General features: G+C 39.7%; 1 protein-coding gene across 1 annotated transcript; it reads right to left on the minus strand.

Moving 5' to 3' along the window:
* Window positions 1-579: 579 nt before the first annotated feature.
* LOC121379217 (F-box only protein 39-like) lies at window positions 580-8430 on the minus strand. The gene is made up of 4 exons (XM_041507722.1): window positions 7501-8430; window positions 3322-3571; window positions 1705-1866; window positions 580-812 (listed from the first exon to the last, which is right to left on the minus strand). Exons 1-4 carry the CDS (start codon window positions 8326-8328, stop codon window positions 664-666), a joined length of 1389 nt encoding a protein of 462 aa, XP_041363656.1. The 5' UTR covers window positions 8329-8430; the 3' UTR covers window positions 580-663.
* Between the last annotated feature and the right edge of the window lie 5649 nt (window positions 8431-14079).

The following is a 14079-nucleotide window of genomic DNA, read 5'->3' on the forward strand; positions in this document are numbered from 1 at the left end:
AATTTAATTATATACACACATAGATACAATTTTAACAATAACAAAGTAATTTACTTACAAATATAACACATTAATACATATGTACGTACGTGTGTGCGTGTGTACGTACGTACGTACGTACGCACGCACGCACGCACGCATACATACATACATACGTATTTTAAATGCAATACACTATTTAAATGCAATACATTATACATATGTGTTTACCAAAAATACAATGTATAAATATTTACAGGTAAATAGATGACACGTATAACACAGTCTTTTATTAAGTAAAGGTAAATAGGTTACTTTTTTATTATGTACAGACAAATACAATGTATAACTATTAACACTATTAATAAAACCTCAAAAGAACACGAAACCAAACTAACAACAATAATAATAACAATAATTAATATATACACCAATAATCTGAGAATAAATTTGTATTTCATAATTATAAAAAGGGTTTATACAAATATAATGATATAATAAAAATAATTTATAAATAATTCTCTTATTTAAATAATTAATATAATATTATATATAATAAATAAATGAAAAAATAAATAATAAAATTAAATAAATAAATAAATAATAAAATAAATGTAAATATAAATATAAATATAAATATATATATATATATAAATAAATAAATAAATAAATAAAAATTAAGATTTATAAATGTTGTCTACCTAGAACAGCCCGAATTTCAAAATTTAAGCCTCGTTCTTGCATAACGGAAAGATGTTTTGCGCTGACATATATTAATTCAGCATACTCCATTTCCGTGAGGCCGCACGTCGTTACATGGAATGTCTGCAAATCTGAAGAAAGAGAAATAATAACAGAGCCGTGCCAAGCCGGCAGCGGTGGGGATGGTGCGGGGGTGGGAATGGTGCAGGGGTGGGGATGGTGCAGACATGGTCGATTCACCATATTTCTCGATAAAGCTAAAACAATTTTTACTGAGTAACATTACAATTTTTTTTTTTCAGAGTGTAACATTCCTGTTAGGCTATTCACATAGATGTTCATGGGAAATGTAGATGTAATTCATGGTCCGTTATGTTCATATTCGAACCCTCCACCCCACCCCAGGTCCAGACCATCCGTTGTTACATCAATAGGTAGGTAGTAGGTAGATAGATAGATAGATAGATAGATAGATAGATAGATAGATAGATAAAGACCCCTTGCTGATAATGGAAAAATATAGCGTCTTTTTAAGACTACGTGTCAGAATTATCAAATGATCATCCAACAGCCGATGATTAATTAATCAATGTGCTCTAGTGGTGTCGTTAAACAAAACACTTTAGCATACGGTCTTAAGTTTAACGTTTGTTTTGTTTAACGTAACCACTAGAGCGCACTGATTTATTAATCATCGGCTATTGGATTTTAAACGTGGTAATTTTCACATATAGTCTTAGAGGGGAAACCCGCTACATTTTTTCATTAGTTGCAAAGGATCTTTTATATGCACCATCCCACATACAGGATAGTTTATACTACGGCCTTTGATATACCATGTGTTGTGCACTGGCTGGAATGAAAATAGCCCAATGGCCCCACCGATGGGGATCGATCCTAGACATCGCGCATTAGGCGAACGCTTTACTATTAGGCTACGTTCTGCTCAAATGGCCTTAAGAGTCTGGATACGGTTGGGGTAGTATCGTGAATGGTGTGTGTTTTATGACTGGTCTCTCATACCTATTTTGTGCTCAGTCTGAAGTGTACAGATTTCATCTATGGTCGACACCTTTAGAACGGACCTTACAAACAGTACTCGAAGAGCGGGACACTGGGTTACCATGGACACGAGACTGTCGTCTATAGAATCGTGATTGTTGTGCAGTTTTACCGACAGTACAGCTGAAAAATAAATCAAAGAAGCATTTACAAAAGTTACATAATGACCAAAAATATTTATTCACTTTGTTTCTGTAACTTGAATTATATGCCTATAAATACTTTCATCTACTACTTATATATATTGCCAAATCCAGTAAGTGTGACCGATAAGTCAAAGCTGGCTGCTATTTTTTTATGTTCTTTTATTTTTCGCCAGTAACTCTTGAGGAAACTGCTACTTACGCCAAATGGAAACACATTACAATTTTGATATTCGTGAGTTATGCAAATATTGTAGTATATTGTGACATCGATTGATGTGTAACTGTTTATCACAAATACATGCTTTGTTTTATGTTATAGTTTTATTCGTTTTATACATTCATACATACATACATGCATGCATGCATGCATACATACATACATACATACATACATACATACATACATACATACATACATGCCTCAATAGCTCAAAAGGTATCGTGGCAAGCCTGCAAGTTGCGCGCGATTCGGTGCCACGGCATGGGACAATTTGTGAGGCCAGAAAGGATTTAATTATCCCCTGCGCCAGTGCGTTAATATCTATGTATGTAATAGTCAACCTCGACATACATACAATATATAGATATTCATACATCAATACATACATACATACATACATACATACATGCCTCAATAGCTCAAAAGGTATCGTGGCAAGCCTGCAAGTTGCGCGCGATTCGGTGCCATAGGTTCGAGTCTCGGCAACGGCTTGGGACAATTTGTGAGGCCAGAAATGATTTAATTATCCGCTGCGCCAGTGCGTTACTATCTATGTATGTAACAGTCAACCTCGACATACATACAATATATAGATATTCATACATCAATACATACATACATACATACATACATACATACATACATACATGGATGTCTGGATAGCTCAGAACGCATCGTGGTTAGTCTGCAATTTGCGGGCGATTCGGTGCCATAGGTTCCAGTCTCAGTAACGGCATGGAACAATTTGTGAGGCCAGAAAGGATTTAATTATCCCCTGCGCCAGTGCGTTAATATCTATGTATGTAACAGTCAACCTCGACATACATACAATATATAGATATTCATACATCAATACATACATACATACATACATACATACATACATACATGGATGTCTGGATAGCTCAGAACGCATCGTGGTTAGTCTGCAATTTGCGGGCGATTCGGTGCCATAGGTTCCAGTCTCAGTAACGGCATGGAACAATTTGTGAGGCCAGAAAGGATTTAATTATCCCCTGCGCCAGTGCGTTAATATCTATGTATGTAACAGTCAACCTCGACATGCATAAAATATATAGATATTCATACATCAATACACAAACACACACATACACACACACACACACACACACACACACACACACACACACACAGAGGTTTTTCATAGCGATATGATTTTATATATTATTATTATTATTATTATTATCATACTTATCTGCTTGTGATGCTTTGCAATGTGGTCAATAGTTTCACTCAGCTGCAACCAATCGGCGTTGTGGTCGAACCTGGTATCGATATAGATCTCGTGCAACGGCGCTTCAGGTACAAGTACCCGGATGATGTCAGCCGACAAGCCGATACTCTCGAACCAAAAATCTATGGACAGTTTTGGACATACTGATTTTAAACTCTTCCACGAATACGACGATATTCGATGAAAATGTGGATCTGTTCTGCATACCTGAATTCAGATATAGACGGTTAATGTTTTGTTTTGTTTAACGGCACTATTAGAACACAATGATTTTTTTTTTTTTTTTACATATTTAAAACGCAGCAAGGGGTGTGTTACATGCACTTTCCCAGAGGTAGGACAGCACATATCCGGACGTTAATATACTAATCGTGGGGCACTGGTTGGGACGAAAATTAACCCCAACATTCTGATAATTGGTCCACTGGGGGGAATCTATCCTACGTTACAAGCACGACAGGCGATCACTGTAACGACTAACAATTAATAATCGCATTTGTAATAATATACTCTTCAAAAAAAGAAACGCAAAAGGGTACAAATGGGTTATAACTCCGATTTTATGTTTCCTACCGGTTCATGCTTTGTGAATATAAGGTCATTGCATGTCCGAAACACATTCCCACGGTTACATTCGATAAAACGCAGCTACTGTACAATAAAGTTCCAAAATGTGAATATTCGCAAAAACGCAGCCACGTGCAAACCATGTCACCACTGCACGTGCGTTGTCTGCACGTGCAACATGAACACCGACAGTATAAAAGTGCAGGGTGTTCGCTTGCCTGGCCTCTGTATCTGGCCGACAGTTGACAATCCAGGACATGCCACGTCTCAGTGAACCGCAGAGAAACAATGCCATCGGCCGACTAGACGCAGGCGAATCCAGAACGGCCGTTGTCAGGGCATTCCATGTGTCCCCAAGCACCATCTCCAGACTGTGGGACCGTTACCAGCAACATGGATCAACACGTGACCTCCCTAGATCCGGTCGACCACGGGTCACTACCCCCGGGCAGGACCGCTACATCCGGGTACGCCACCTTCGGGAACGATTGACTACTGCCACCTCCACAGCCGCAGCAATACCAGGTTTGCGCAGGATATCCGACCAGACCGTACGGAACCGCCTACTTGAGGTAGGAATTCGTGCCAGACGTCCAGTTCGAGGTGTCATCTTAACACCACAACACCGTCGACTCCGACTGCAGTGGTGCCAGATTCATCGACAATGGCCTCAACTGCGATGGAGACAGGTGTGGTTCAGTGACGAGTCCCGATTTCTGCTCCGACGTCATGATGGAAGATGTCGCGTGTATAGGCGTCGTGGTGAACGTTATGCGGCAAACTGCGTGCAGGAAGTGGACAGATTCGGCGGGGGTAGTGTCATGGTGTGGGCAGCCATCTCACACACTGGCAGAACTGACCTGGTCCACGTGCAGGGCAACCTGAATGCACAGGGCTACATTGACCAGATCCTCCGGCCACACATCGTTCCAGTTATGGCCAACGCCAACGCAGTGTTCCAACATGACAACGCCAGGCCTCACACAGCACGTCTCACAACGGCTTTCCTACAGAACAACAACATTAATGTCCTTCCTTGGCCATCGATATCACCGGATTTGAACCCAATTGAGCATCTATGGGACGAGTTGGACCGACGCCTCCGACAGCGACAACCACAGCCCCAGACCCTGCCCGAGCTGGCAGCAGCCTTGCAGGCCGAGTGGGCCACCATCCCCCGGGACGTCATCCGTACTCTGGTTGCTTCAATGGGCAGGCGGTGCCAGGCAGTTATCAACACACGCGGAGGCCACACCCGGTATTGACTCCAGATGACCTTGACCTTGGTGGTGTGTCCTATCACTTACTCACAATGGACTAGAGTGAATTGTGAACAATCCTGCAACATTTGGTAATTATCGGACTCGCCATTCAATAATTAAATCAATTCTCCAAATGTTACGACAATGTGGTTTTGCGTTTCTTCTTTTGAAGAGTATAGTTAAAGGCGCATACCCTAGTTTCAACTCGTAAAAAGGGACACTAAGTTTAGTTAATCTACACACCTATAACACATTTTGATAAAGTTAAAACAGAGCGAAACAAGAGTCTGTAACGTTAAACCCGGAAAATATCCTTAAAAGTAGACTAGAACTCGAATCAATAAACGTTACTTCTCAGACGCACGTGTGTTTTAAACTATGAAAAATGCATTTTGTGATATTAGAAATAACAGGATGACCAGAAAGACTTCGTACGGAAATGGATAATGTAAACAATAAACTATAAGTACTGTTTGATTTCAGTGATGATAAACGGCTCTAATAGTGCAAATTATACTGTAATGTTTAAACGCTAGAGTCTGTCCCTTTAATTGTTTTTTTTATATATCTACAAACAGCCAATATTAAAGCAGCATCTTTAATGAAAGAAAGACATGTTTTATTTAACGACGCACTCAACACATTTTATTTATATGGCGTCAGACATATGGTTAAAGACCACACTGATATTGAGAGAGGAAACCCGCTGTCGCCACGTCATGGGCTACTCTTTCTGATTAGCAACAAGGGATCTTTTATGTGCACCATCCCACAGACAGGGTAGTACATACCAGTCTTTGATATACCAGTCGTGGTGCACTGGCTGGAACGAGAAATAGCCCAATGGGCCCACCGACGAGGATCGATCCCACACCGACCGCGCATCGAGCGAACGTTGTACCACTCGGCTACGTCCCGCCCATATATCTTTAATGACGTCACACGCTTGCAATTTGGTTGGCGTTGCCATGACGTCAAAGATTCGGACTATAACAGTGTTGATTATCTCGCCTTTATGTAAAATTCTTTAATCTCATTCGTTGTTTGCCGTTGTTGTCGACAAATCCCTTATACCCCTGTGGGCGGAGCCAAATTCTCTTATACCCCGTCTGTAATTTCCAACAGTTTCCAGCCACCCCAGTTAATGATAAAGCAATAATTAGATTATAAATAACATTGATAATCAATCAAGTATATATAATTAATTTTATTTTTACTATAAAATACACTATTTCAATACTTTTAAAAGCTGCAATGTTGAACTCGGCCACCTAATTACGGTCGTGGTGTTATTGTATTAATGCGCGATTAGCAACATTTTTTTTTTTTTTTTTTAAATATTTATATTTTTTTACTACATATATTTCTGATAAAAAAAAGTTGTTTTTTTAGTTTAAAAAAAAAAAAAAATTAATATCTGTTTCAGACAATTTCGTATTACAAACATTTGAAGTTAAAAACTCGTTTATCGATGGAACTATTTTTCGTCACTGGCAAGTGGTTTCGTTCGCGTGGTACGGCTCCGTTAATAAATTGTTAACAATTATTGTCTGGCGTTATTTTGATTAATTGGCTATATGGTTTAACATGTCGGCAAGATAAATTCGTTGTAGAAGCATCTCTCGGGGTATATGGCTTTTTATGTACCCTCAGTGTGCTCTTTTACCACCTCGCCTTCGGCTCGGTGTAAAAGAACACACAGAGGGTACATAAAATGTCTTGGCTTGACCGTTTGGCAGGTGTGATAGCGATATTCTTCATTTACTAATGGAATTAGCTATAATCTATATTTAATTTCGTAGCTCGTTAGCAGACATGGCCATTCTTTTTCTATTTAAATTAATCAAAAACGCGAAATACTCTTTCATTATAACAATACTATTTCGTTTTAACCTCGCAGCATTCACCATTCTAACCTTCGCATGATAAAGCTGATATCTTAATCTATATAACGATTTAATTAAAAACTGTTTTAACTTTGTATTGAATTTGAAACAAAAAAGAAAGAAAGACAAAAATATGGTCATGTCACATAACGAGCTTCGTACCAAATACTGTATTGAAACGAACATTTAATCCACGGAATAGACCATCTGTGGGTTCAAGGCTTTGACTGCATTGTACAAACTTGCAACATGACATATTACTATTAGGCCGCCATTTTAACCAATACATAAGCGATGTATCAAAATGCGTGGAAGAGCTAGACCAATTGATTCTACTCATCTCTACCAGCCACTGTTAAAACTGCTCATCCGAGAACTAAGATTTATAAAATATATTAATATTAATAAACAGATAAAATACCCTGCAACTAATATGCTTCAGTTTTCCCGCCAGATTCTGAGTTAAGCACTCCAAAATGTCGTCTGACAAACAGTTATAATTCAGCGCCAGAAAGGAAAGGTTGGTGAATTTGGACAAGGCGTTTATGAACTGTTTCACTTGAAACATCGCCAGCATCGAGTCGAAAAAGTCTTCTATATCAAGATTTCTAATCGTGTTACCGGATGCGCTACCTATAGCGTGAAGTATCCGACACCCACTCGTTAATGAGAGGTGCGAGCGTTCCATGTTAAAATCCACCATGTTCGTCTGCCCTCGAAAAAAGCGCGCGAAACTGTCGACGACATTTTCCTTTAGAGTCTCGAACATGAAGCTGGCGTTTTGGAATTCAAAATTAACCAGCTTCGCGTTCTGGATCTTGTCTAGGAAGTCATCGATGGTCCTCTGGATTATTTTACACGTGTGATGACGACGGTGGTCGTAAGAAAGGAACAGGTATTTCGGGTGATCCCCGTGCCCGTCGGCGAACTTGCAGATTCTCTCCCCTGTCGAGATGTAGTTGTACCCTCCCAGCTCGATGTACCACGTCCTCCACAAGCACGGAGACGAAAAGATCCGGTTCCAGTTCTTACACGTCATCGACATGTTAACCCTTTCAGGGTCTTGCAAGCAGAGGTAGATTTCAATGAGCGCAGTGTCTGGCAGGTTGCTCCACATGTGATCGTCCATGCGATCGTCTGTGCGATCGTCAATCTGATCGTCCATCTTTTCATCCAAGCGAGTGCCCGTCTGGTCGACCATGCGATAGTTCATCTGATCGTCCAGCCCCTCGCCTGTTTCGACGTCCATGTTGATTTAATGACTGTTGCTAACTGAATCAGCAGACATGCATAATAAAACCACGCAAATGTTACGACGTCTTGTTTTACGCGCGAACAATAATGTACAATAATGCTATGACGTCGTGAGATGGCGACTTTACGTTTTTGTGTTTGGGTTTTTTTTTCTTTTGTTTTGTTGTTTTTGGTTTTACTTTTAGTTTTTTTGGTTTAGTTTTTTTTGTTTTCTTTTCTTTTTGATTTAAAAATTCTGTAAATGGACGAGCGCAGTATGTTTGTGCTTGTATCCAATGAAGGTTATGCACGCTGTCCTGGGAACACACTTGGCTATCTGAGCTGTCTGTTCAGGTCGGAGGATTAGGCATTATTTGTTGGTGGTTAGAGAGAGAGAGAGAGAGAGAGAGAGAGAGAGAGAGAGAGAGAGAGAGAGAGAGAGAGAGAGAGAGAGAGAGAGAGAGAGAGAGAGAGGAGAGGGGGAGAGTGGGAGGAGGCGAGAGACAAACCGAGACAGTGTGTGTGTGTGTGTGTGTGTGTGTGTGTGTGTGTGTGCGAGACAGAGAAAGACAGAGATAGATAGTGTGTGTATGTGTGTGAGAGAGAGAGAGATTCAGAGAGAGAGAGAGAGAGAGAGAGAGAGAGAGAGAGAGAGAGAGAGAGAGAGAGAGAGAGAGAGAGAGTATACACACACATGGAAGGGGGGGGGGGCAGACAGAGACGACGTCGGTGTAGTAGCCAAACACCTATTCACTGAGTCATTAAACCTGCGCTGCGAGCGTTACCGAGATGCGAACCCATTACCTACCAGCCTTGTCCGATAACAACCACTACGCCACCGAGGCTGGTATGAACGCTTAAAACGCGTACTGCTTTAGTTATGGACAAAACAAAGGTGTGGAGGGAGTAATTCGACTTATCATAAATCACGAGTTTCAAGTCTATGGTACATGGGCAATAACCAACAATAACAATAAAGATACAATTATTTATTTACCACGCACGTCACACAGTGAATTATCACTCTCATAATTACATTCCTTTCATCTGTTCACCAATCCTGGGGCGGGACATATCCCAGTAGTAAAGTGCTCTCTTGATGCGCGGTCGGTTTGGGATCGATCCCCATCGGTGGGTGCATTGGGCTATTTCTCGTTCCAGACAGTGCACCACAACTGGTACTGGTATATCAAAGACCGTGGTATGTGTTATCCTATCTATGTGATGGTGCATATAAAAGATCCCTTGCTACTAATGACAAAATGTAGCGGGTTTCCTCTGTAAGATTATTTGTCAAAATTACCAAATGTTTGACATCCAATAGTTTTAATACATCAATGTGCTCTAGTAGTGTAAACTCTAGTAAACTTTAACTGTTCATCAATCCAGACAGTCAGCATTGCCGTAGCCAGGACCTTATATTGGGGTGGGGAAAGACACCCACATGGTAAGATTTGGGGGCAACCATATTGTATAAGAGTCGTATTATGGGGGCGACAGCAAAATATAAAATATGGTAGGGATAAAAGAAGTGTGATGGTAGTCAAGGCTCCCATGCCCCCACCTGGTTATTATGTTTTTAAATTTTTCTGAATTTTCATGTCTTACACATACTGTGTTTTATACATCATTTACGCCGAAGCAGTATTGCCGTACTACACTATACAGCAAATTCAACTGGTTTTACAACCACGCCGGAGATTGAGACCAATCGTCCATAGAATTGTTGTGAATTTGAAGAGTTGGTTATTTACTATTAAAATGTATGACAACACCTTAATCGTTTGTAAATTTAATATTCTATTAAATCAGAGATCGAAACACATCTTACTTCTAATTACTAGTATTCAAATATGTATTCGATTGTTGAAATATCGATTGTAGTTTAGTATGGTGACAATATTCATATTCAGAAAAACTGAAATTAATCGCGATGACTTTAAATACTGATATATCATTGAGATATTTGTTGCGATGTTAAATGGATAAAACCTAAATAAAAGGGATTGCGAATTACAGACTAATAATGCAATTTGGCATCCGAGTTATATGCTGTAGACGTTATGAAACCATTCAAGAATTTACGTCACTATAGTTTCGATCGTTAGCTGGCCTCTTGCCAGTACCATCTTATTTTTGTTACAGGTTATAGAAATTCGTATACGCCTATATATTACATTCAAGGATATAGGGGCGTGACGTCGCCCAGTGGTGCAGCGCTCGCTTGATGTGCGGTCGGTTTAGGATCGATCCCCGTCGGTGGGTCCATTGGGCTATTTCTCGTTCCAGCCAGTGCTCCACAATTGGTCTAACAAAGGCCGTGGTATGTACTATACTGTCTGTGGGATGGTGGATATAAAAGATCCCTTGCTGCTAATCGAAAAGAGCAGCCCATGAAGTGACGAACGCTAGTTTTCTCTCTCAATATCTGTTTGGTCCTTAACCATATGTCTGACGCCATATAACCGTAAATAAAATGTGTTGAGTGCGTCGTTAAATAACACATTTCCTTCAAGGATATACTATTATTTTTCATTTCCTTCATTTGTTTAACACATTGTTAAAAGACAACTATAATTCAATAATGGAGGTATTTGAGAACATTACACCAAATAACAGGTACAAATTTAATATTAACTGGGTGGTTTTTTTAATGACACCACTAGAACACATTGATTTATTAATCATCGGCTACTTGATGTGAAACATTTGGTAATTTGACATATAATCTTAGAGAGAAAACCATTAGTAGCAAGGGATCTTTTCTTTTCACCACCCCACAGACAGGACAGCACATACCACAGCTTTTGATATACCAGTCGTGATGCACTGGTTGGAACGAGAAACAGTAATATCTACTGTTAACAAAATTTATGGAAAATAAAAAATATATGTATTAAAGGTTTTATGTCTGGAATATATTTGCTACAGAAGAGTAATGGTCCACATCTATTGAGGGCGGATACAAGGGTAGCAGTTACCTCTCTGCAACATACAGACAAACGAACATAAAGAAACCCAAATAAATAAACAAACAAAAACAAACAAATAAACAGACACAAAGTACGAAAAAGTGCCTTTTTGGATTAAAAGTTACCCTGGACAAGACCCTATATTGCTGTTTAGTTTATTAAAATATTACATACCTCATAAATACTTACTTTCATACATTTTAATGTCATGGTGTTGAGTTTCCATTTGAGGACATAAAATAATACACTACCTATTTTAAATTTCCTTATGGAACATCCTATTTTCCAGGGAATTTAGCCTTCTTTCAAAGCGTAATAATTTAATAAAAACAGTGCTTTTTTACAACCTCTCTAGTTACTTAGGATCAGCCCTGGTATATAAAAGATTATAATAAATAATCCAGTCTTGTTTTGTACCTTCATCGCCTGATTAGCATGATATGATCGCATTTACACAATAAATAGTCGATGTCTACAAGACGTGCCCTGCTAATACCAATTAAACAGATTCCTACTAAACAAAATGTGTAGCCCATTGTCAAGAAATGCAGTATACTATACGGAATGGTACCTTGGAGCCTCGTGAAGATGCAGGGAATAAAGATGTTGCTTGTTTTTAGGTTTGTTTGTGTTGTGTTGGTTTACTTCATTGAGTTTTATTTGTTGTTTTTTGTTATTTATGGTGTTTTTAAGGGTATTTTTTTATGTGTTTTATTAAAATTAATTGCAATAAGAAAACGTTTCCTTCCACTGTGATGTTCTTGCACATGAACGACTTCCCAGGCTTAAATAATTATTGTCCTAATTATTACGTACTGGAAATTCTTCCTTTTCATAGTTTTCTTTATGCAAATGACGACGGTTGGTTTTGATTGATGTTGACATCCAATACGATCTATATGTTAATGAAAATATATCAACTTTTTTTAGAAGGTTGTAGCTGTGTCACTCTACATTTTTAAGCGACATAACTGTACCTTTTGAGTTAACCAAGAATAAACAATCGTATAACAGACGAAGACCTGCATTTTTTAATTAGCTAAAAGACGCCATGACAATTTGCACTGCCATAAATACAGTTTTCCAAAGTATATACTGTGCACTATATGTTTAATTTTACCAATATCAAAATATACAATACGGATGTATTATCGCTCATTTCCTTCTAATACTGAAGACATTTAAATACGGTAACTGAACATCTAAGACCAAGTTTGTTATCAAATTAAGCAGCAATGAAAAAGAGAAGATGGGGATTTCACTGAAGCAAGAATTCGCATTAACCAGTAAAGGGAGCATAAAACGAAAAACCAGTTTCTTTTGATTGCCATCGTCATGTTATTGGTGAACCAGAAAACTCAAGAACGAGCGGTATGTGAAAAACATATTAGCTAATCTTGCATGTCACAACACATCTCGGGTTCCCCTAGATCCTCCTAATCTTGTCAGCTTGTTAATTATATCCTCGGCAAATTAGTTGACGTTGCTTTTTTTCTGTTAGTTTGTATAGCACGGGGACCGTGGATTCCGCTGGATCAATTAGTAATAATATTTGGAGAAACCCGGGGTCCTCGTGTGATCCCGTATCTCGGAGAACGATCGCCACGGATATAATTCGTGAGCTCTACCGGGCGTCACTCGCGACGCTCCGCCTCCGAACGCTGCCGAGTCTAGACGGCGAAACCCGATACGGATTCTGACGTCTCGGAATATAAAGCGTCAAAAAGCAGCGCCTATCGAGTAGATGGCTCCGACACGTTTCCATCTGATAAAGTGATGTCACGTTGAGTTTACTTCAGGTAACTTGCTCTTCAAGAAACAAGATGATTGTCAACGGGCAGGAAAATTTTGTTATGGACTGTTCAGCGGTCTGCTTAGGTGGCCAATTTCAGAACCACGATCAGTTGTCTTACCAAAGCTATCCGGACAATCCCTGTGGTTACCAGTTGTGCGCTTCTGCTCCTAGTAATCATAATTCTTCTAATTTCGTTGGCAATTCTTGGACTCATTATACGCCATACAATGACGCGACGCCAGATCATAATCCAGTGTATGATGGACATAACGGTCAATCTGAACAGCCGTATCTCGAACAATACCCAAACAATCAATCTTCGGAGTTTGCGACTCATTTAGGATTCCAAGTGACGATGACGTCGAAGCCGTATCTTCATCAACGACAACGACCGAAGCAAGGGATGCCGGATTATCAGCGAGAAGGCGCGACGATGAGGGAAAGGTCAAGGATGCATCTATTAAACGACGCCTTTGACGACCTCCGGAACGTCGTCCCCAAATCGAACTTGAGTGAACATCAGAAACTTTCAAAGATCGCCACACTGCGACTGGCGATTCACTATATCTCGGCGCTGGCAAGCATTCTGAAAAGCACCGGGGTGGAAATTAAAACCATAAAGGATATCTCGGGAGGTGACCGCCGGGGACGGAGACGGGGAGGCCGGAAACGGAAATTAGCCGAGAGCGACACCTGTCAACCGGCCAAGTGTCCCAGCGTCGTCGGGAGTTCAGGATTATCGAACATACCTTTACGAAATGTGGTGACGGCGGCAGGGTTGTGACAGCTGCCTATGGACGTACTTTATAAAAGTGAAGAAAATTAATATAAGTCGGTTAAACGAATCTCTGACAATGTTTTTGACAATGCTGAACTGTTGAACAATGGTGCAGCAATTTAACTTGAGGCCGTATGTCAAGACAGCAACATATATAATACATTCATTTATACGTGCAGTGTTTTCCACGTGTATTAATTTTATGGGTTTTTTTAAATTTTG

The sequence above is a fragment of the Gigantopelta aegis genome, chromosome 8 (assembly GCF_016097555.1).
Source record: "Gigantopelta aegis isolate Gae_Host chromosome 8, Gae_host_genome, whole genome shotgun sequence".
Taxonomy (NCBI): domain Eukaryota; kingdom Metazoa; phylum Mollusca; class Gastropoda; order Neomphalida; family Peltospiridae; genus Gigantopelta; species Gigantopelta aegis.

Coding starts and splice junctions, on each gene's coding strand:
- LOC121379217 (XM_041507722.1), bottom strand. CDS start 8,328: ATGGACGTCGAAACAGGCGAGGGGCTGGACGATCAGATGAACTATCGC. Junction 1,867..3,321: donor AAAGCATCACAAGCAGATAA/GTATGATAATAA, acceptor TTTATTTTTCAG/CTGTACTGTCGGTAAAACTG. Junction 813..1,704: donor TCAGACTGAGCACAAAATAG/GTATGAGAGACC, acceptor CTCTTTCTTCAG/ATTTGCAGACATTCCATGTA.